This window comes from Protopterus annectens, chromosome 3.part1, assembly GCF_019279795.1.
Source record: "Protopterus annectens isolate FY-2018-M chromosome 3.part1, PAN1.0, whole genome shotgun sequence".
In the NCBI taxonomy this organism is placed as follows: domain Eukaryota; kingdom Metazoa; phylum Chordata; order Ceratodontiformes; family Protopteridae; genus Protopterus; species Protopterus annectens.
In genome coordinates, this window is record NC_056732.1 from 1,878,683,790 (window position 1) to 1,878,702,123 (window position 18,334).

Sequence of the window (18,334 nt, forward strand, 5' to 3'; positions counted from 1 at the left end):
GAAAAGTAGCGTCCCTGGTCTGAAGAAGTAGATGCCTGGTGGGGGCAGTCAAGAGCCAGTTGTCCAGATACGGAAACACCTGGAATCCTCGACGTCTCAGGTGAGCTGTCACTACTGCCATACATTTGGTGAACACCCTGGGGGCTGTGGTGAGACCAAAGGGCACAGCACGAAACTGGTAATGACCGGCTCCCAGCCGGAAGCTTAGATGACTCTTCGATGCCCTGTCCATTTTTATGTGGTAGTAGGCATCTTGGAGATCTATTCAGCACATCCAATTGTCTTTCCCTAATAACGGGAGTATAGACTGTAGTGTCACCATCTGGAACTTGTCCTTCTTTAGTAATTCGTTCAAATCTGCTGAGGTCCAGAATAGGCCTCCAGTCCCCTGTACGTTTTGACACTAAAACGAATCTGGAGTAAGTTCCAGATCCTATTTGGTCTGCTGGGACGGTTTGGATGACTCTTTTTGACAGCAACTTGCTGACCTCCACAGTTGCCTGATCCCTGTGACTGGGTGGAACATCCAGGATCCTCTTGGGAACAACAGGTGGAAGAGAAAAGGGTATGACACAACCTCTGGTAATAATTCTTTGTACCCACTTGTCTTGAGTTATACCCAGCCAGGCTTCTGGATACAAAGAAATGCGACCCTCGATTGGCCCCAGAGAAGCACAGTCGGGCCCCACATCAGGAGCGCTGGTAAGGCCGGCCCCAAAAGGAATCGCGACCTCCCTGGTTTTGCGGACCGCCCCTGAGGAGTCACCCTGTGCATCCTGGAAAAACCTATAGGACTTCTTGAATGACATTTTACCACCCCTCTGACCCTTAGGATATGGTCTAGAGGGAACAGTAAAACGTACTCCCACGGCAGAGAGTGTTTTTCCTTCTTGCTCGCATCGGGTGAGAGTGTCCTTTACCTTGAGTCCAAACAATGAGGAACTGTTGAAGGGGGCATTGATAAAGGTAGACTTGAATGGTTCTGCAAAGTTACACAAACGCATCCAGGAATGAAACCTTAATGAAATTCCTGAACCCGCTGCTCTACTCGCTCCATCGGCTGCATATGAAATAAGCCGCATGGAAGAGTTGACGACAGAGTTCAAGGTAGACAACTGGGCAGAAACCTTGTCAGGGACTCCCTCAGTACATGTACCTTGTAGAGAATCTCCTAACTCTTTAAGGAGATCTCTCTGAAGCCTCATGAAGTGAGTAAGATAGTTCAGCGATCTAAGGGTAAATGCCACTGAACTAAAGATACGCTTCCCGTATCTGTCCATCGTTTGAGACTCCTTATTCGGCAGATGAACAGAAGAAGAAGTCTCAGCTAGCCTCTTAATGGCCGCTGCCACCACGGCATCTACGGGAAAGTACAGTTTTGTACCTACCATAAATGTAGATGTTCGAGTGCTAATACAGCTGCAGTAATCACAGATGGGTTTTCAGCCGTCAGGCGGTCCCTCGGTCGGTTTTCAGCCGTCAGGCGGTCCCTCGGTCGGCCGAATTCCAAAGTCTTGGTCCGGCGTCGGTTGTCGTCGCTTACTCTTCTGACGTCAGCGAGGCAAGAGTATATAAGACACAGCCGACGCCATGTTCTTCAGTCTTTCTTGCCCCAGATGTCAGGTGCCCCCAAAAGGAAGGCAATACATAAATAAGGCTTATCTACATATGCAGGCAATGCAATGTAATGCAAAATCAGTGTAAGCAAGCAAATAAAACATAGCAGGATAACCCAGTCAGGTGGTATGAAGAGGTTGTTAGGCCCCATGCCTTTACCAAGTGGGGAAGGAGGGAGGGAAACCTGTACTGCAGCTGTATTAGCACTCGAACATCTACATTTATGGTAGGTACAAAACTGTACTATGTTCATCGTGCATACAGCTGCAGTAATCACAGATGGGTAGAGTCCCAAAGCTATGCATAGGGTGGTAGGTACTATGAGGAACTGGGTTGAGCCAGAATGCCCTGCAAAACAGCAGTGGCAAAGCCTGCTCTTGTTCTGGAGTATAAGGGTAGGTGGTAGTGTTTTGTGAAGGTATGTACAGAACTCCAAGTGGCTGCCTCCAAAATATCCTTAGTAGGAACGCCTCTGAGGAAGGCTGTAGAGGTGGCTGTGGCCCTGGTGGAGTGAGATCTGATACCAGTAGGGACAGATTTCCCATGATAGGAATAACAAAACCGTATGCAGTGGCCAATCCACTTGGAAATGGTCTGTTTGGTAACTGGTTTCCCTTGAGCCCCTACAGCATAGGACACAAAAAGTTGTTCTGATTTCCTGAAGGACTTTGTTCTGTCCAAATAATAACGTAGCTGCCTACGGATGTCTAAAGTGTGAAGCAGCCTCTCCCCTTTGTTTTGAGGGTTAGGATAAAAGGTAGGTAGATGTATGGCTTGATTTAAGGCTACCCTGGATACCGCTTTTGGCATAAAAGATGGGTTGGTACGAAGGGAAACCCTGTCCTGATGGAAGATGAGGAAGGGCTGCACCGCCATGAGGGCCTGTAGTTCAGAAACCCTACGAGCTGAAGTGATGGCCAGAAGGAAAGCTGTTTTCCAGGACAAATGTTGCAGATCTGTTGAGGCAGCAGGTTCAAAGGGAGGCAATGTTAATTTTTCTAGTATGTAATTAAGGTCCCAGGCTGGTATTGGTTGCTTCCTTGGAGGTCTTATATTCTTAGCCCCTCTGAGGAACTGTCGTAAGAGTGGGTGAGAGAATAAAGGAGGATCCGTGTTGAATTCTGCAGAAATGGCTGAGGCATGTATTTTTATGGAAGAAAATGAAAGTCCACTGTTCAGCAGTTCAGCTAGGTACTGTAAAACCTGAGGCAAGTTCAATTTTCTAGGGTCCTGGCCTCTTTTCTCATTCCAACAGCAAAACCGCTTCCATTTTGCAGAGTAAGCTTTTCTAGTAGATGGTCTTCTGGCCTCCAAAATGACCTCCTGCACCTCCTTGGAGAGTAGGGACTGTTGTGGTGTCAAGGAATTTTCCATGCAGCGAGGTGGAGTGTTTTCAGCTGACTGTGAAGAGTTTTGTAGCTGTTCTGAGTCATGAGTCAGTAGAAGAGACATTAGAGGCAGGGACCAGGGAGGAGTATGTGTTAGGCTCCTCAGGAGTGGATACCAGTGTTGCCTTGGCCAATCTGGAGCAATCAGTATCATCCTCGGTTTGTCTGTTTTTGCTTTCAAAAGCACCTTGGGCAGAAGGAGCAGAGGTGGGAATGCATAAACTGTCCATGCTGTCCAACTGAATGAAAGGGCGTCCACTTTCCAGGCCTTTGGATGAAAGGTCCTTGAACAAAACTTTTTCAGTTGATGGTTCCCGTGGGAGGCAAAAAGATCTATGTCTGGCCTCCCCCACGCTTGGGTTATCTCTGTAAACACCTGAGGATGTAACTTCCATTCGTGTGGATCTGTCAAATTTCTGCTTAGAGTGTCTGCCAGTGTGTTTTCCAGTCCTGGCAAGTACTGTGCTTGAAGTTCGATTTGTCTTTCCAGAGCCAAGTTCCAAAGAGTCATGGCTAGTCTGCACAAGGGGTATGAATGTGTTCCTCCTTGTTTGTTTATGTACCACATTACTGTGGTGTTGTCTGTTTTTATCAGTAATTGTCCTGGATGCAGGAAGTCCTTGAAAACTGTAATTGCATTTATGACTGCTAGCATTTCTTTTTGATTGATGTGAAGGTGCTTTTCCTTTTGGGACCATCTGCCCTGAATGCACCTGTCCTTCATGTGCGCCCCCCCAGGCGTAATCTGAGGCGTCTGTGGTTATGACTTGTTTTGCTTGAGGCTTGCAGAATGGAAGGCCTGTGTTTACTTGACATGCTTGGGCCCACCATAGAAATTCCTTTTGCAAACATGGAATTATTGGTATAATTGCTTCCAAACTGTGACTGTGTTGAGACCATAGATTTTTTAGGTACCATTGAAGTTTCCTCATATGCAGCTTTGCACATGGGATTAGAAGAATGCAAGATGCCATGAATCCCAGAGCCTGCAGGATTTTCCTTGCAGTAAGCCTGGTACTTTTTGCTAGTGTTTTGAAGTACTGAGATAGTTGCCCTTGTTTTTCTGGCGTAAGATATGCCATCTGGGTGTTTGTGTCCAAGTTGGCACCCAGGAAGGTTATTTTCTGAGATGGTGTTAGTCTTGATTTCTCCTTGTTGATGGTATATCCCAGAGAAAGCAGTAATCGTGTCACATAAGCCAGATGTTCCAGTAGTATGCGTTTGCTGTCCGCTTGGATCAGGCAGTCGTCCAGATAAGGGTAAATTTGTATCCCTTGAAGTCTGCAGTAGGCAATCACTGATGCCAGGCACTTTGTGAATACTCTGGGCGCAGTAGATAAGCCAAAGGGCAATGCAGAGAATCGATAGTGGATTGAACCTGCAAGAAATCTGAGGTATCTTCTGCAGCTTTGTCTGATTGGGACATGCAGGTATGCCTCCTTGAGGTCCAATGTTACCAGCCAAAACTCCTTGCCCAGCATGGGAAGAAGTTGCTGTAATGTGAGCATCTTGAATTTTGGCACGAGTAGGAATGTGTTTAGGATGGATAAGTCTAAAATGGGTCTCCAGTCGTTTCCTTTTCTTGGTACCAGAAAAAGTCTTGAATAAAAACCTTGACCTTGTTGGAGTGTAGGTACCTTTTGTATAGCTCTCATGTTTAGGAGCTTTGAAATTTGCAGTTGTGCCTCTGCCCTTTGATTTTGTGGCAGGTTTGGCATGCCTCTCATTTTTGGAAGAGTGTGAAATTGAAATTTGTAGCCTCTGTTTATAATGTCCAGTATCCATTTGTCTGTTGTGACAATATGCCAATTGCTTGCAAATAATGCTAGTTTCCTCCCAAAGGTGCTGTCAGCTGAGACTTGCTTGGCATGGAAATGAGGGAGTCATTGGGTTTGCTTCCTGTATTGTTGTGCGCTGTCTTCACCACCTCTTGGTGCTGGAGATTGCCATTGTCTGCCTCTATATGATCCTTGTGATTGCCCTCTGCCCCTTGTGCGTCTGTATCTGCCTCTTTGGGGCTTGTCAGTGGCTGGAAAGTACCAGTTTTTTGAAGGCCAATTTCTGCTAAAACGTGGTGGTTGGACCTGTAAGAAAGCCTTGACAGTTTGCATAGATTTGGCTTTTTCTTCCATTTTCCGTAGTATGTCCTCAGCATTAGTACCAAATAGTACATCCTTTTGTAAAGGAGCATCAAGAAGTTTAGCTTTCACATGATCAGGTAAATTTTGTTCCCTAAGCCAGGCATGCCTGCGAATGACTGATCCTGTGGCAGCCGCTCTACTGGAAGCCTCTAGGGCATCATAACCACATCGTAAGGTGTGTTTACCCACTTGCTCCGCACTATGCATCATATCCTGTAACTCCTTTAAATCTGGTTGTTCAGGTTGAGACATTTTGTTCCTTAATTGTGATAACAGATACTGTTGATATTTAATCATATGAAACTGAAAGGCCCTCATGGCTAGGGTGGCTGAGGTATATACCTTTTTACCCCACCTTTCTAGAGATCTGGATTCCCTTTCTGCAGGGAGTGGATTCTTGGCAGTGGAGGCCTTTAATCCTTTGGGGTCTTGTGAAATGGTTTCAGGGTCAGCATTATGGCCTTTGTAGAGAAATTGGTGAGAGCAGGGTACTCTGTAATACCTATCACGTTTTACTGGTGCAGGAGGCAGAGAATCAGGGTTAAGGCAAGCCTCCGAATAGACATCATCCAGTACATCCAAAACAGGGGGTATAGCCAGAGGTCTGTGCTGAGGTAACCAAAGAAATTCCCTAAGTCTTTTCTTGGAATCTGAAAAGTCTTGGCCTTCCCAATGGAAGTGTTCCCTCAAAGTGTGCAAGGTAGTGTTCCTCTGCATCAGAATGTTCTGATAAAATGGATCCCTGATCAGAAGAGGGAGATTCTTCCTCCACTCTGGGTCTCTTGTCAGGAGGGGGCTGAGAACCTCTGATAAGAGTAATTAAATCCTTAGCCATTTTAAGCATCTGTTTCTTAGGCATGGGTCCAGGAGATGGGCCCTGTGCAACAGGCCTCGTGGGATGCCTGACTGCTTTGGATTTAGTAAAAGCCTTTATTGAAAAAGAAGATGAGGGCCTAAATACACCATGGGTGGAGGTGGACCTGTCCACAATAGTAGGCTCGACATTAGCAGGGGCTTCGGTTGTAGTCTGGGAAAGGACCGAGGACCCAGCGGTCTCGGGTACAGAGAACACCGCCAAAGGAGTGTCGTCGGTAGTCAGGGACTGCAAAGGCGTCTCGCTGAGAACCGGACCACGTGTAGCCTGTTTTGGCGTGGTGTCGGCGGGACCGGGTCTCACGTGTCGGTCCTTTTCCTTGCGTTTTGGATAAAACGGTAGTCTGAGTGTCCGACGACATCTTATAATCAAAAGCTTTACCAAAGTAGTGTTGGGCGAACTCCGCCCGACGCTTGATAGTGCGTTTATTGAAGGTAGCGCAAAAGCGAAAGCCCAAGACGTCGTGGTCTGGGCCCAAACAAGGTATGCAACGGGAATGGAAATCCTTATGCGGTATTTGCTTCCCACAAGAAATACAATTATTAACTTTTTCTGACATCGGTCTGAGGCAAGAAAAGTTTCCCCAATGGGGTACTTAGCTTTAAAGAAGACTTCGGTTCCAATTTTTTTTCATAATTCAGGAGCTGGCCGACCGGCACTTGCAAACTGCTTCTGCTTCGGGCACCGCGCGGCAAAAAAGACTGGAGAACATGGCGTCGGCTGTGTCTTATATACTCTGGCCTCGCTGACGTCAGAAGAGTAAGCGACGACAACCGACGCCGGACCAAGACTTTGGAATTCGGCCGACCGAGGGACCGCCTGACGGCTGAAAACCGACCGAGGGACCGCCTGACGGCTGAAAACCCATCTGTGGTTACTGCAGCTGTATGCACGATGAACATCACCTTTAGACAAATAATCTTTCTCAGGAGGGGCAGAGAGAAACTTATTCGGTCTCCTGGGGACTGGCACACCATTCGGCTAACTAGCTCCATCAGTTCGTCGAAAGGTGGAGACACCCAAAAGGCTGAAGGTTGAGACTCGAAATCCTTCAGGTACACCGACTCCTCATCAAAAGGGGTGACAGTGGACCAGCCGCACCTCTGCTCAAGGATTTCCAGGATGTCTACGGAGACATCATCAGAGGACGACTTGGAGGACCCTTCCGACTCCTCGAGGTCAGTGTCAGAGGTCAGAGACTCATCCTGGGAGTCTATATGCTTCCTCTTACATGTTCTCTTCCATGGGAGCTCCTCAGAAGGACATTCCAGGGAGGTCTCAGAAGAGTGGGGGCCACCAGCCGGTGGCTCCTGAGGATGAGGGTCTCTGCTGTCCACAGAGGGAGTAGGAGCTGAGACAGAAGTAGGTGCTTTAGGGGGAAGAGTGTTGGTACCTCTGGTAGGAGCTGACGATCGAGACAGCACACTCATCATCTGAAATGCTGACCTCTCCAGCTCCGACGACCTCCCCGGCTCTGAGGAGACCGAAGATGCCGTCAGCTCCAGTGCCATCGGCTCCGAGATAGATGTAGGGTCCGAATTCACCCTAGCCGACACGCCGAGAGGAAGACTTGGAACCGAAAGAGATTGGTTCCAAGCATCCTTGTCACGGCCGACCGGGAAGCTTTGGTCCCTAGACACAACGGACGGCGCCAAAAGTATCGGAGCAGAACTCGGCTCCAAAACAGCCACAGGGGGAGCCGGAACCAAAGGTTCCACCAGTGGTACCAAACACTCTGGCTCTGAAAGACCAGCATGGCTCAGAGGAGGAATGATCGCATAGGGCTGAATGGACCCAAGTGGCTCCGGAACCGACTGGGTCGAAGCCAACAGCAATTAGGCAAAGCAGATGACTTCAACAGTCTCAGCACTACCCTCACCACATCTTCTTCTGATAAACTCCTGGAAGACCTAGATGACAGAGTAGGAGAGCGGGATCTCTGAGGTACTGGAGATTTAATATAGCGGAGGCCGGTAGAGCATCCATAGACCGGCTCCGTGAAATGGTCTCAGTGGTCGGCTCTGAAATACTTTGAACCGACCCTGTAGTCACAGTAGTGCTCTCAATTGGCACCGAGGTCTGTGGAGCCAAAGAGGCAGAAGACTTATCCATTTTCTTGATTTTAAGAGGTGGCTCCAAGACACCAGCCAGTGCCGGGGAGGGCTAATTAGAGGACTTTTCCGTTTTAGATCCCTGAGATCTAGAAGAAGAAGAAGAACTAGCCAGATCTTCCTCAAAAGAAGGTTAAAGAAGATCTTTTGGGATGAGCTTATTCTTACGTTCTTGCAACACCCTAGGACTAAGCGAGTGGCAAAATAAGCAGGTTTCCTATAAATGGATGGCCCCTAGACAGTAAACGCAGTTACTGTGGCCATCCGTGATGGACATTTTCTGTGAGCATTTAATACATTTCTTGAAGCCAGATGGCTTATGGTCCTTACTAACTTTGGACATTCTCACAGGAAGCACACACACATAGAAGAAGAGAAAGGGGAGGAGGACTAGGTCCTCTAACTTAAACGGGCCCAGCCCAGGCAAAGAAGGGAAAGGAAAACAACTAGGTCTTCTAAATAAAAAAGACCTAGCTAAGAGACAAAGGCAGGAAAGTCACACACACTCAAACGAGAATACAGTGAAACTTTCAAAATATTAATTAAGGCAGAACCATGTTCTGACACCACCACTAATAAGCTTATGACTACAGCAAGAAACAGAACAGAACCTCGTTCTGTTAACCACGCCAACAATTTGCAAATGGGAATCCGCCAAAAATTTCGACTAATTCCTAATAAACACACACCAAACTAAGCGCAAAAGGCACCTACATATACCAAACTATGAATAACACTAACAATAGCGCACAGCATACCAATCCGATCAGGCCAACAAGCCAATTTAGCAAAAGAGTGTACACAAAGCGCAAATGTAAAGGTAACTATTCTAAATTACGCTAACTATGCTAAACGATTATGATATAACAGGTTATACTAGAAATACAAAAAATTTTTGAATAAATTCAAAAACTTAGCCAGAGCCAAAGAGAAGAAAAACCGAACTCGTCGACGCGGCAAACGAAATCTGGGGATTGTACTGGTGCACCATGGGATACCTAGCCACGAGCTATCTAGAAGACTTCCAGCTTGTAAATAGGCCGAGTCGGAGCCGAGGATCGGCTCTGATCCCATATGTAAGAATGAAGGTGAGACAGGACTACAGAACATTGAAGGGTTCCCACTGCCATAAGGGTCTGCAGTTCAGACACCCTTCTTGCTGAAGTGATGGCTAGAAGTAAAGCTGTTTTCCAAGAGAGGAATTTCAACTCTGCTGTAGCAGCTGGTTCAAAGGGGGGAAGAGTAAGTTTTTCAATACAAAGTTAAGGTTCCAGGCCAGAATGGGAGCTCTCCTGGGGGAGGTCTTAAATTTTTGGTCCCTCTAAAGAACTGTTTTACCAGAGGATGAGAGAAGAGGGGTGGCTCAGTATTATAATCAGCTGAGGCTGAGCCATGAATCTTAATTAAAGAGAAGGACAGGCCCTTGTGGAGCATTCCTGTTAAGTAATCTAGTATATGAGGTAAGCTGGGCACTGTTGTGCCCATTCCCTGAGACTGGCTCCAGGAACAGTATCTTTTCAACTTTTCTGAATAGGATTTTCTAGTACTAGGCCTCCTTGCCTCAAGAAAGACATCCAGCACCTGCTTACTGAGGGTTGCTAGAGGTGAGCTCAGGGGATTAGCCAGGCTGCAAGGTTCAGGGTTTGAAGCTGAGGGTGCAGAATCTGGCCCGCCTGCTGGGACAGCAGGGAAGGGGTCTGAGGCAGGTGCCATGGTTGTAGCACTGTCAGACTGCGCAAAAGAGGGTACCAGTGCTGGTGTGGCCAGTCTGGTGCAATCGGGACTGCCCTTGGCTTGTCCTGTTTGATCTTTAGAAGAACCTTCGAGAGGAGAGGCAAAGGGGGAAAGGCATAGACTGAGAGGCTTTCCCAGGTAAAGGACAGGGCATCCACTTTCCAAGCTTGGCTGTGGGGAGTTCTGGTGCAGTATTTGTTCAATTGATAGTTCTGAGGGGAGGCAAACAGGTCCACCTCTGGTGTCCCCCATCTGTTCCTCAAAAGTTTGAATATTTTGGGTTCCAGTTTCCTTTTGTGTGGGTCTATGTGATTTCTGCTTAAGTCGTCTGCCAGTGAATTTAGTTTGCCTGGCAAGAACTGAGCTTGTAGGGGCACTTGGCTGCTCAAGGCTGTGTTCCACAGAGCCATGGCTAGTCTGCAGAGTGGGTAGGAATGGGTTCCCCCCTGCTTATGTACCACTTAACTGTGGTGTTGTCTGTCTTTACCGATAGTTGTCCTGGAAGAATGAGGTCTTTGAAAGCTGCCAGAGCATTCTGTACAGCTTACATTTCTTTTTGATTGATATGCAGGTCATTTGCTTTGGGGTTCCATTTGCCCTGAATGTACTGCCCTGCCATGTGAGCCCCCCATGCATAGTCTGATGAGTCTGCTGTTAGGGTTTGGGCGGCAGGGGATAGAGTGAAAGGGAGTCCCTTGTTGTGGCTGCAGGCCTCTGCCCACCAAAGGAACTCTGCCCTTAGACAAGGGATGATGGGAATTATTGTTTCCAGGTCCTGAGAATGTTGACACCATAGACTTTTTAGATCCCATTGAAGTTTCCTCATATGCAGTCTTGCATATGGAATTAACAGAATGGAAGAGGACGTGAACCCCAGAGCTTGCTGTATTTTCCTTGCAGATAGCTGGGTTTTTGTGGCCAGTAGGTTGAAGTAGGTTGTCAAATAAATTTGTTTCTCTGGAGTGAGGAATGCCATGTGGGAAGTTGTGTTCAAGCTTGCTCCCAGGAATACAATCTGTTGACAGGGTACTAGGTGTGATTTATTTTCATTGATGGTGTACCCTAGTGAAGTTAAAAGTCTCTTTACAAATGCCAGGTGCTGTAATAGCAAGTCCTGACTCTCCACCTGAAACAGACAATCGTCCAAGTATGGGTAAATCTGAATTCTTCTCTGCCTGCAAAAGGCAATGGCTGGAGCTAGGCACTTTGTGAATACCCTGGGTGCAGTAGATAAGCCAAAGGGAAGTGCAGAGAAATGATAGTGCATAGAGCCTACCCTGAAGCATAGGTATTTCCTGCAAGATTCCCTTATGGGGATGTGCAGGCAAGCTTCTTTTAAATCTAGGGTTGCCAGCCAGGAATCCTTGGCTAGCACAGAAAGCAACAAGCAGCTGTTTGCGAGTTAGTATTTTGAATTTTGGAACCACGAAAGGTGTTGAGAATGGACAGATCCAGGATAGGACGCCAGGAGTTTTCTTTTCTAGGAACCATGAACAGTCTTGAATAAAAGCCTTGTCCCCTTTGTTCTGCTGGGACAAGATGAACAGCCTTGATGTTGAGGAGAGAGAGTACTTGCTTTTGGGCATCCATCCACTGGGTTGGGGGGAGGTCTGGCCATCCACTTAGGGTTGGAAGTGAGTGGAAGTGGAATCTGTATCCTAGGGAAACAATGTTCAAAACCCATTTGTCTTGGATAATGTATTCCCAGTTTTTTGCATGCAGGACAAACTTTCCTTCTAAAGGTGCAAGAAGTTGAGCAAGGCTTGGAGGAGTATCTGGGGTAAGGCTGGATTCCAAGAAAACATCATCTACAATCTCCAGAACAGGAGGGATAGCTAGAGGCCTGTGCTGAGGCATGTTTAAGAATTCCCTGAGTCTCTTTTTGGACTGAGAATAGTCCTGGCTTTCCAAGTGGAAATGCTCTCTTAGGATATGCAAGGATTCACCAAAAGAAAAATCTTCTGGAGGGGAAGCAGACGGAATGGAATCCTCTGCATCAGAATCCTCATAGGTAGATAAGGGTAAGTCCCAGTAGTCAGAGGGAAAAGAGATATCAGAATCAGAAGGAAAGTCAGTCCTAGGTCTCTTAGAGGGGGAAGGCTGGCTTCCCCTAATTAAGATAATAAGGTCTTCAGCCATTCTACTCATTTGTTTTTGAGGCATGTGGGCCTGAGAATGTGCTTTGGTCGTCCTTTTTCTAGGCGTAGTGTGAACTTTAGGCCTGAGGAATTCGGTATTTTTGGCTTGAAACAAAGTCATCGGTTTAATATGAAAATCGGTAGGCCTGAATACACCCTCAGAAGCCGGTGCCTGCACAGTGGCTCCGGACCCATCCAAGGTAGAGACATCTGCAGGTTCCACAGTCAAAGAAGCATCTCGCGGCATACTGGACTCTGAATGGGTCTCAGTAGAGGTCTGTGAATCTGTAGAAGTGGGTATCAGGGGCTGCGAAAGCTCCTCACTAACTACCGGCAGACTGGTGACTAGCTTAATGGAAGCATCGTCGGCAGTTTTGGACCTATGCGGTCTGTCACTGTGCTTTCCACAGGCAAGACAATTATTAATTTTTTCTGACATCAGTTAGAGCAAGAAAAAAGGATCCCCAAACGGGGTACTTATCTTTTAGAAGACTTCAGGTCTGAAACTCGAAAATGAAAATTTCAGGAGTCGGCCAACCAGCACTTGCAAACTGCTTCTGCTTCGGGCACCACACAGCAAGAAAGACTGATGTAATGGTGTTGGCTGCATGTTTTATACCCCTGACGACCTGACGTCATGGAAGAAGGGACAGCATCTGACGCAGAAATCCCAAGACTCTGGTATTCAGGCCGGCTGAGAGCTACCTGCAGGCAGATAACCCAAATGTGATGAATGCAGCAGTGAAACAGGAAGAACATCAAATAATCGTTAGAGAGCATTCATACACAGCACTGCATGTGGAGATTTTTAAGTCTTTTATGTCACATGCTGCTAACAATCAAATTTCTCTAATCACACAGCACAGCAAACTAACAGAGCTTTTTTTTTTTTTTTAAAACAGAACAGGAGCCCAACAGTAGCCAGCAAAAAAAAGATGTTAATCCCAAAAAACACTTTCATTAAGAAAGTGTTTTTTGGGATTAACATCTTTTTTTGCTGGCTACTGTTGGGCTCCTGTTCTGTTTTGGATTGTTCATTTCTTCCGCCCAGTTTATTTGTTTGTTCTACAGGTTTTTTTTTTTTTTTTGTAATCTGGACAGCTATGTGCATTCTCACTCAGAAATGCAGAGCTATGCAATACGTTCTCCTGGGAGGTATACAACTTCCTGCATGTACTCCATGAAGGCTACCACATAAGTGGCTTGGCAAGGACTAAGCCCACATCTCAACCACTGCTGCATACAAGGCACTTTTCCACTGATAAGTGGCCGCACTGTAGCAAAACAAACCACTTCCCTCCCATAGGATACAGTACCAATGTCAGCCTCTCACTGTCCGCCAACACCCAGCTAATAACTGAACGTGACACACCTGGGTTGTAGCTATGCTTCATTCCTCTAAGCCATGGAGCCAGGCCTGTGGACTCACTAATTAGCTGTGAATTCAGAGCACACACACACACACACACACACACACACACACAATTTGCATCTGTCTACAGCAGTATATCTATCCGTCTATCTATACAAGCAGGCATTCAGCATGGAGCACAACTAGGAGACAATGCAAAACTGTACAGCTTCACATTCAAAACTGCACAGCTTCACATTCAAAAGATAATTTAGTTAGTTGCCAGTTACTTCCTCAGGGCTCTGCATGCAGAATAAGACCATTATGATGGGATCATTTAACCCGTGGTAGTGGTGCTGCAAGTAGCGTTATCGCGTTCGATTCTCAGCTAGAGCGTCTTCTGTGTGGAGGCATGCGTGAATGGGCGTGCCTTCGTTGAAGGTTGTGCATCAGGGCTGGTAACTCGGCATGTAAAAATCCACTACCAAACATTAGCGGACCGGAGTTCCGCTGTGGCGACCCCTAACCGGGATAAGCCGAAAGACACAACAACATGATGGGATAATTTGAGAACTGAACCATGTGTTTCCAAGGGATTCTGTGGTTGACAGTACACTGTTTTGCTACTGTTGGGTCCATGATGGGTATTACAATAAGTCTGAATAGTGCTTCTGGTCTGCATATTGACCGTTTACTCCTGAGGGTCAGGGTCATCGGCGGTCTAATACAATGTTACACCATCAGTGCCACAGTGTGGAACATTATGATGCTGTGATATTTTATAGACTGCATTCCAATCTTGTTCAGGCTTTAATCACAGATTTATCACTGGCACGAATTAGAGGTACACCTGGGGTGCAGCTATCCTAAGAATGAAATTTCCATTCCCAGGGACTATATAATTATGGTTATCAACTATCAATGCATCTAATTAGTAACCTGAGAATGATAGCCAACTGTTAAAAAAGTCCTGTGCATCTTTTTAAATTCTTTCTCTTATGTTTCTAAGTTTATTAACAACTTATTAAACGGACTGTGCACTGCAGGTAGGGGACACAACACTCCAGTTCTAATAGAAATATTACGTAGCACACCTCTCACAGCCCTGTAGTACTGTTTTAAGCTACAGCTTTTACAAGATGTTATTAACGTACTTTGGTGATGGACAACTCTAAGTGTAAAGCAGAGGTTTTGATGTACTCCACTAAGGTGCACTACATAGTGAATGAATGAATCACAATCTCTTAATGTTTTAAGTTATTTCTAACATTTCATATTACACCTCAATCTGCTCTTGTGGATGGCGATACAATGTTTTTACATGTTTTGTTTTTTTTCTTGCCTCTATAAACCATAGTCACAAATAAATAAGTTACAAGCAATGTATAAAACAATGTCATGTAATTTGTGGCTACCCATTTCTTTTATTTTCCATTACTTGGAAAAAAAAACTGTCACAATGCTGTGCTGCTATAAATGAACGGGTAAACAGAATAAATAAAAGTAACCACCTGTTACCCAAAAGTGTGCTTCACAATAAAACTTTGACAGGTACAATGTGGTTAGTGAGTTTAATGATGAACAAATGGAGTGAGATCACGATACAGCAGGGAAGTGTTAGCATTATCACATTAAAATGCAGCTTTTCATGTTGCCCCAAACAAGAAGTACTCGGATCAAAAAACTTTTCACAACATCCTTCTGTGAATTACCTCAGCAGCATTACAAAATGACTACATGGCTAATATCCCATTTGGTTCGTTTTCTGAGTGAACTATCCAAATAAAGATTTGATTTCGACTAATTTTAATTTGAGTGAGATTTTCTTCTAATATTTTATGATTAGCACTCCAGGCTCCCTGGTGGCAAATGCTCAGCATTTTTATGATACCTTAAAAAAACAAATGTGTGCATTGTCAATAAATAAATGGGTGTCTGACTACTGCTATAAAAGTGTACCAAAGTTATCCACTTCGTATCATCTCACGTTTTGCAGTTTGTAGGATTCCTTCTCCATTCCTACTTTTTATGTCCAGCTCCGCAGTTAACAGAACCAGCCATGCCACAAACTTAGTTCTCTGCAACCTGAATTGTATAAAAATAAAGACATGTACAAACTGAAAGTTCTTAAGTTATCCATAAGTCATTCTACAGTTTCATGGAGTGTTTATGCATTCATGCTTTTGAAGCGATCTTGCCACTTCCTGCATATGGTGGCCTCAGAAAGTTAAGTTTGCTGAAATTTATGGAAATATCAGCATATGCAACATGACCCTGGTCATCAGACTGCAAACAAATTAACAAAGTATCAGAACAACAAACAAAACATAACCAAAGCCACACCAGGAATGCAGCAGAAGTGCAAAATGTACTTGCTGTTCCATTTCGGCTCTTACTTACCTTCAGATTTTGAGGAGGAGCTCCGCCTGTGCTTCCGAGACCCAGCTACTCGCTTTCTGGATGGAGAAGGGCTGCGGTCATTGCTGCGGCTTCTGCTTTTCCTCTTCTTCTCCTTCCTGTGTTGAGAAGCCCTTTTGCTCCTGTTTTCTGACCGGTCTCTAGACAGGGCGGGTGCCATCATGGTTTCACTGCCTGCTGAAAAAAAAAAAAAAAGCATACATGCTAGCTACTTGGGTATGCATGGTTATAATAGTATGCGAGATAAGAAGACTATGACGTTTTAGTATTCTTTTTGTTTTTACATTATCTTTTCATCTCCCCTCCGTGAGCCCTCCAGCCTTGATTCTTTCACCAAATTATCCTCTTACGCAATGTCCAGAGCATCCTGCAACCTCCCCAGTGTGATCCTTATTAATTGGGTCTCCTTCAAGGACAGCACCCTGTCCAGGAAGTTCTTGCCCTGCACCACAGTTCAATGGGGTGGGCCAAGTGATAATGCAGTCATTGAGTGATTTTTTTTATGGCCTAATAACCTTATCTGCTTGTGCTGACATCACTATGTACCCTGGATGACAGTGGGAGGTCTACAGCAGTCTGTTCTTACCCTTGATCATAAGGTTGTGATACCTTCCTCTCCCCCTCCACTTCCTAAGCTGGCTTGCTATATCCTCAAAGACCTCATCTCCCCTATGACTCAAATGAGCGAGCCCAACATAGTCACCTCCACCCCAGCATAGGTACACCCAACATCTCCTGCCACTCCATGAGATGCCCAAGAAGCTAAGTGAATCCCGGTCACCTTGACTACAGTCAGGGCTTTAACTTCTGTGCCACCACAGCAGCAACTGCTTACTTTTAGTATTGCTACTATATATTCAGTAATCATTATTCTTGTCCCTTTGTACAGTGTACTCAATCACAGCCGATTTTGTAAAGATGCCCTACGTTATGTGGGACCATCAGTCAATAAATGATATAGCAAAGTTATGTACTTAATTTAATTACAGATCCTTGTCTTTACACTGTAACAGGTGGACCAGTCACCACAGGCACCTCCTCTTGGCATCTTTTTAGAATCTCCTCGAAGCTTGAGAGCTCCCCTGGTTCCCATCATGCGCTGGTGCACAGACTGATTGCTTCAAGTTGTGTAACTGTGTACACCTAAGGAAGGGATAACACCTTCTCAGCATGGATAAGCTGATGACCTCCAAACTCCCTTCCACGTTGATGTGAAGGCAACAATTTTGTAGGGGGAAAGTACATTAACAGTGTACAGATGAGACCAACCAATCATTACGGTGAGCACATAACATTCGTATCAGAGTTAATGCAGTTCATGCACTGTCACAGCTGGACTGAGTCACCAGCAGACAAGCTTCAGTGGTGTCAAGACAAAATGCCATTCAGAATGGCAGCCCCTAGTTATCTTGATGCCACATCTAATTTGTAAGGCTTTGCAAACAAATACAATGAGGTCCACGTAGTTGCTGAACAAATGTCAGCCACCAACAGATTCCTGAAGCAGGCCACAGACATAACAAGTGCTCTTACAGAATGGGCTGCAGGTTTAAATGGGAAAGATCTTTACCCAGACATGTACCAGAACAGGATACAGTCAGCCAGATACCTGGACAATGCGACCTTTGTAAAAAGATCTTTAACAAGACACGTATCAGAACAGGATGTAGTCAGGTAGCCACCTGGAGAATATGATCATTGTAACCTTCTTTCCTAGTCTGTTTAGAGAGAAAGATACAAATGACTGTTGATTTTGCCTAATTTGCTTTGTGAGAGCTAAGCAAAACATGAGTGGTCGGTGTAACCAAGCAAAGTAATTTACATTCTGCCCTGTTTAAGCAAAACATGAGCGGTCGGTGTGTAACCAAGCAACATAATTAACATTCTGCCCTGTTTAAGCAAAACATGAGCGGTTGGTGTAACCAAGAAACGTAATTTACATTCTGCCATGTTTAAGCAAAACATGAGCGGTCGGTGTGTAACCAAGCAACGTAATTTACATTCTGCCCTGTTTAAGCAAAACATGAGCGGTCGGTGTGTAACCAAGCAACGTAACTTACATTCTGCCCTGTTTAAGTATTGAGAAAACAACACTGGAAGGTTTGTGGTTTGGTGAAGATTAAATGAGGATACCACTTTAAGCATGACGACTGGGTTAGTTCTAAGTGCTACGCTTTCTCTGTGAAAAAGAATGTACGGTGTTTTACAGAATAGTGCATACAATTCCAAAAATCATTTAGGTGACAGCTAATAAGAAAAATGTTTTCCAAGAGCAGAGTTTCAACTCTACCTTTACTGATGGTTCAAAGGGGTTGGGGCTGCTTTTTTCAGTATGAACTTGAGACCCACAGACATGCTGGATGTTTGTAGGTCTCCTAGCCAAGAACACTTTCCTGAGGAAGACTTTACAAGCTCTCTTGAGAAGCCAGGGATAAATTACTGAAACCTTGATGACAGATGTAAACAGCTGCAAGGTGAATATTTAAAGCTATAAACCTTATCAAAGATAAACCTTATCAAACCTTATCAAAGATTTCAAATAAAAAAGGAAAAGTGTTGGAA

The 18,334-nt window shown here is 45.3% G+C and overlaps 1 protein-coding gene across 5 annotated transcripts in view; it reads right to left on the reverse strand.

Annotated features, from left to right (window-relative positions):
- The window catches only part of ARL6IP4 (ADP ribosylation factor like GTPase 6 interacting protein 4), a 432,826-nt gene that overhangs the window by 280,639 nt on the left and 133,853 nt on the right, over positions 1-18,334 (reverse strand). For 3 of the 5 annotated variants that reach the window (XM_044067920.1, XM_044067923.1, XM_044067921.1), the window contains one exon: positions 15,755-15,949. In XM_044067920.1, the coding sequence (XP_043923855.1) occupies positions 15,755-15,935 (181 nt within the window). In that variant the 5' untranslated portion in view covers positions 15,936-15,949. The remainder of the gene's footprint in view (positions 1-15,754; positions 15,950-18,334) is intronic. The other 2 variants (XM_044067919.1, XM_044067924.1) reach the window with 1 other exon arrangement.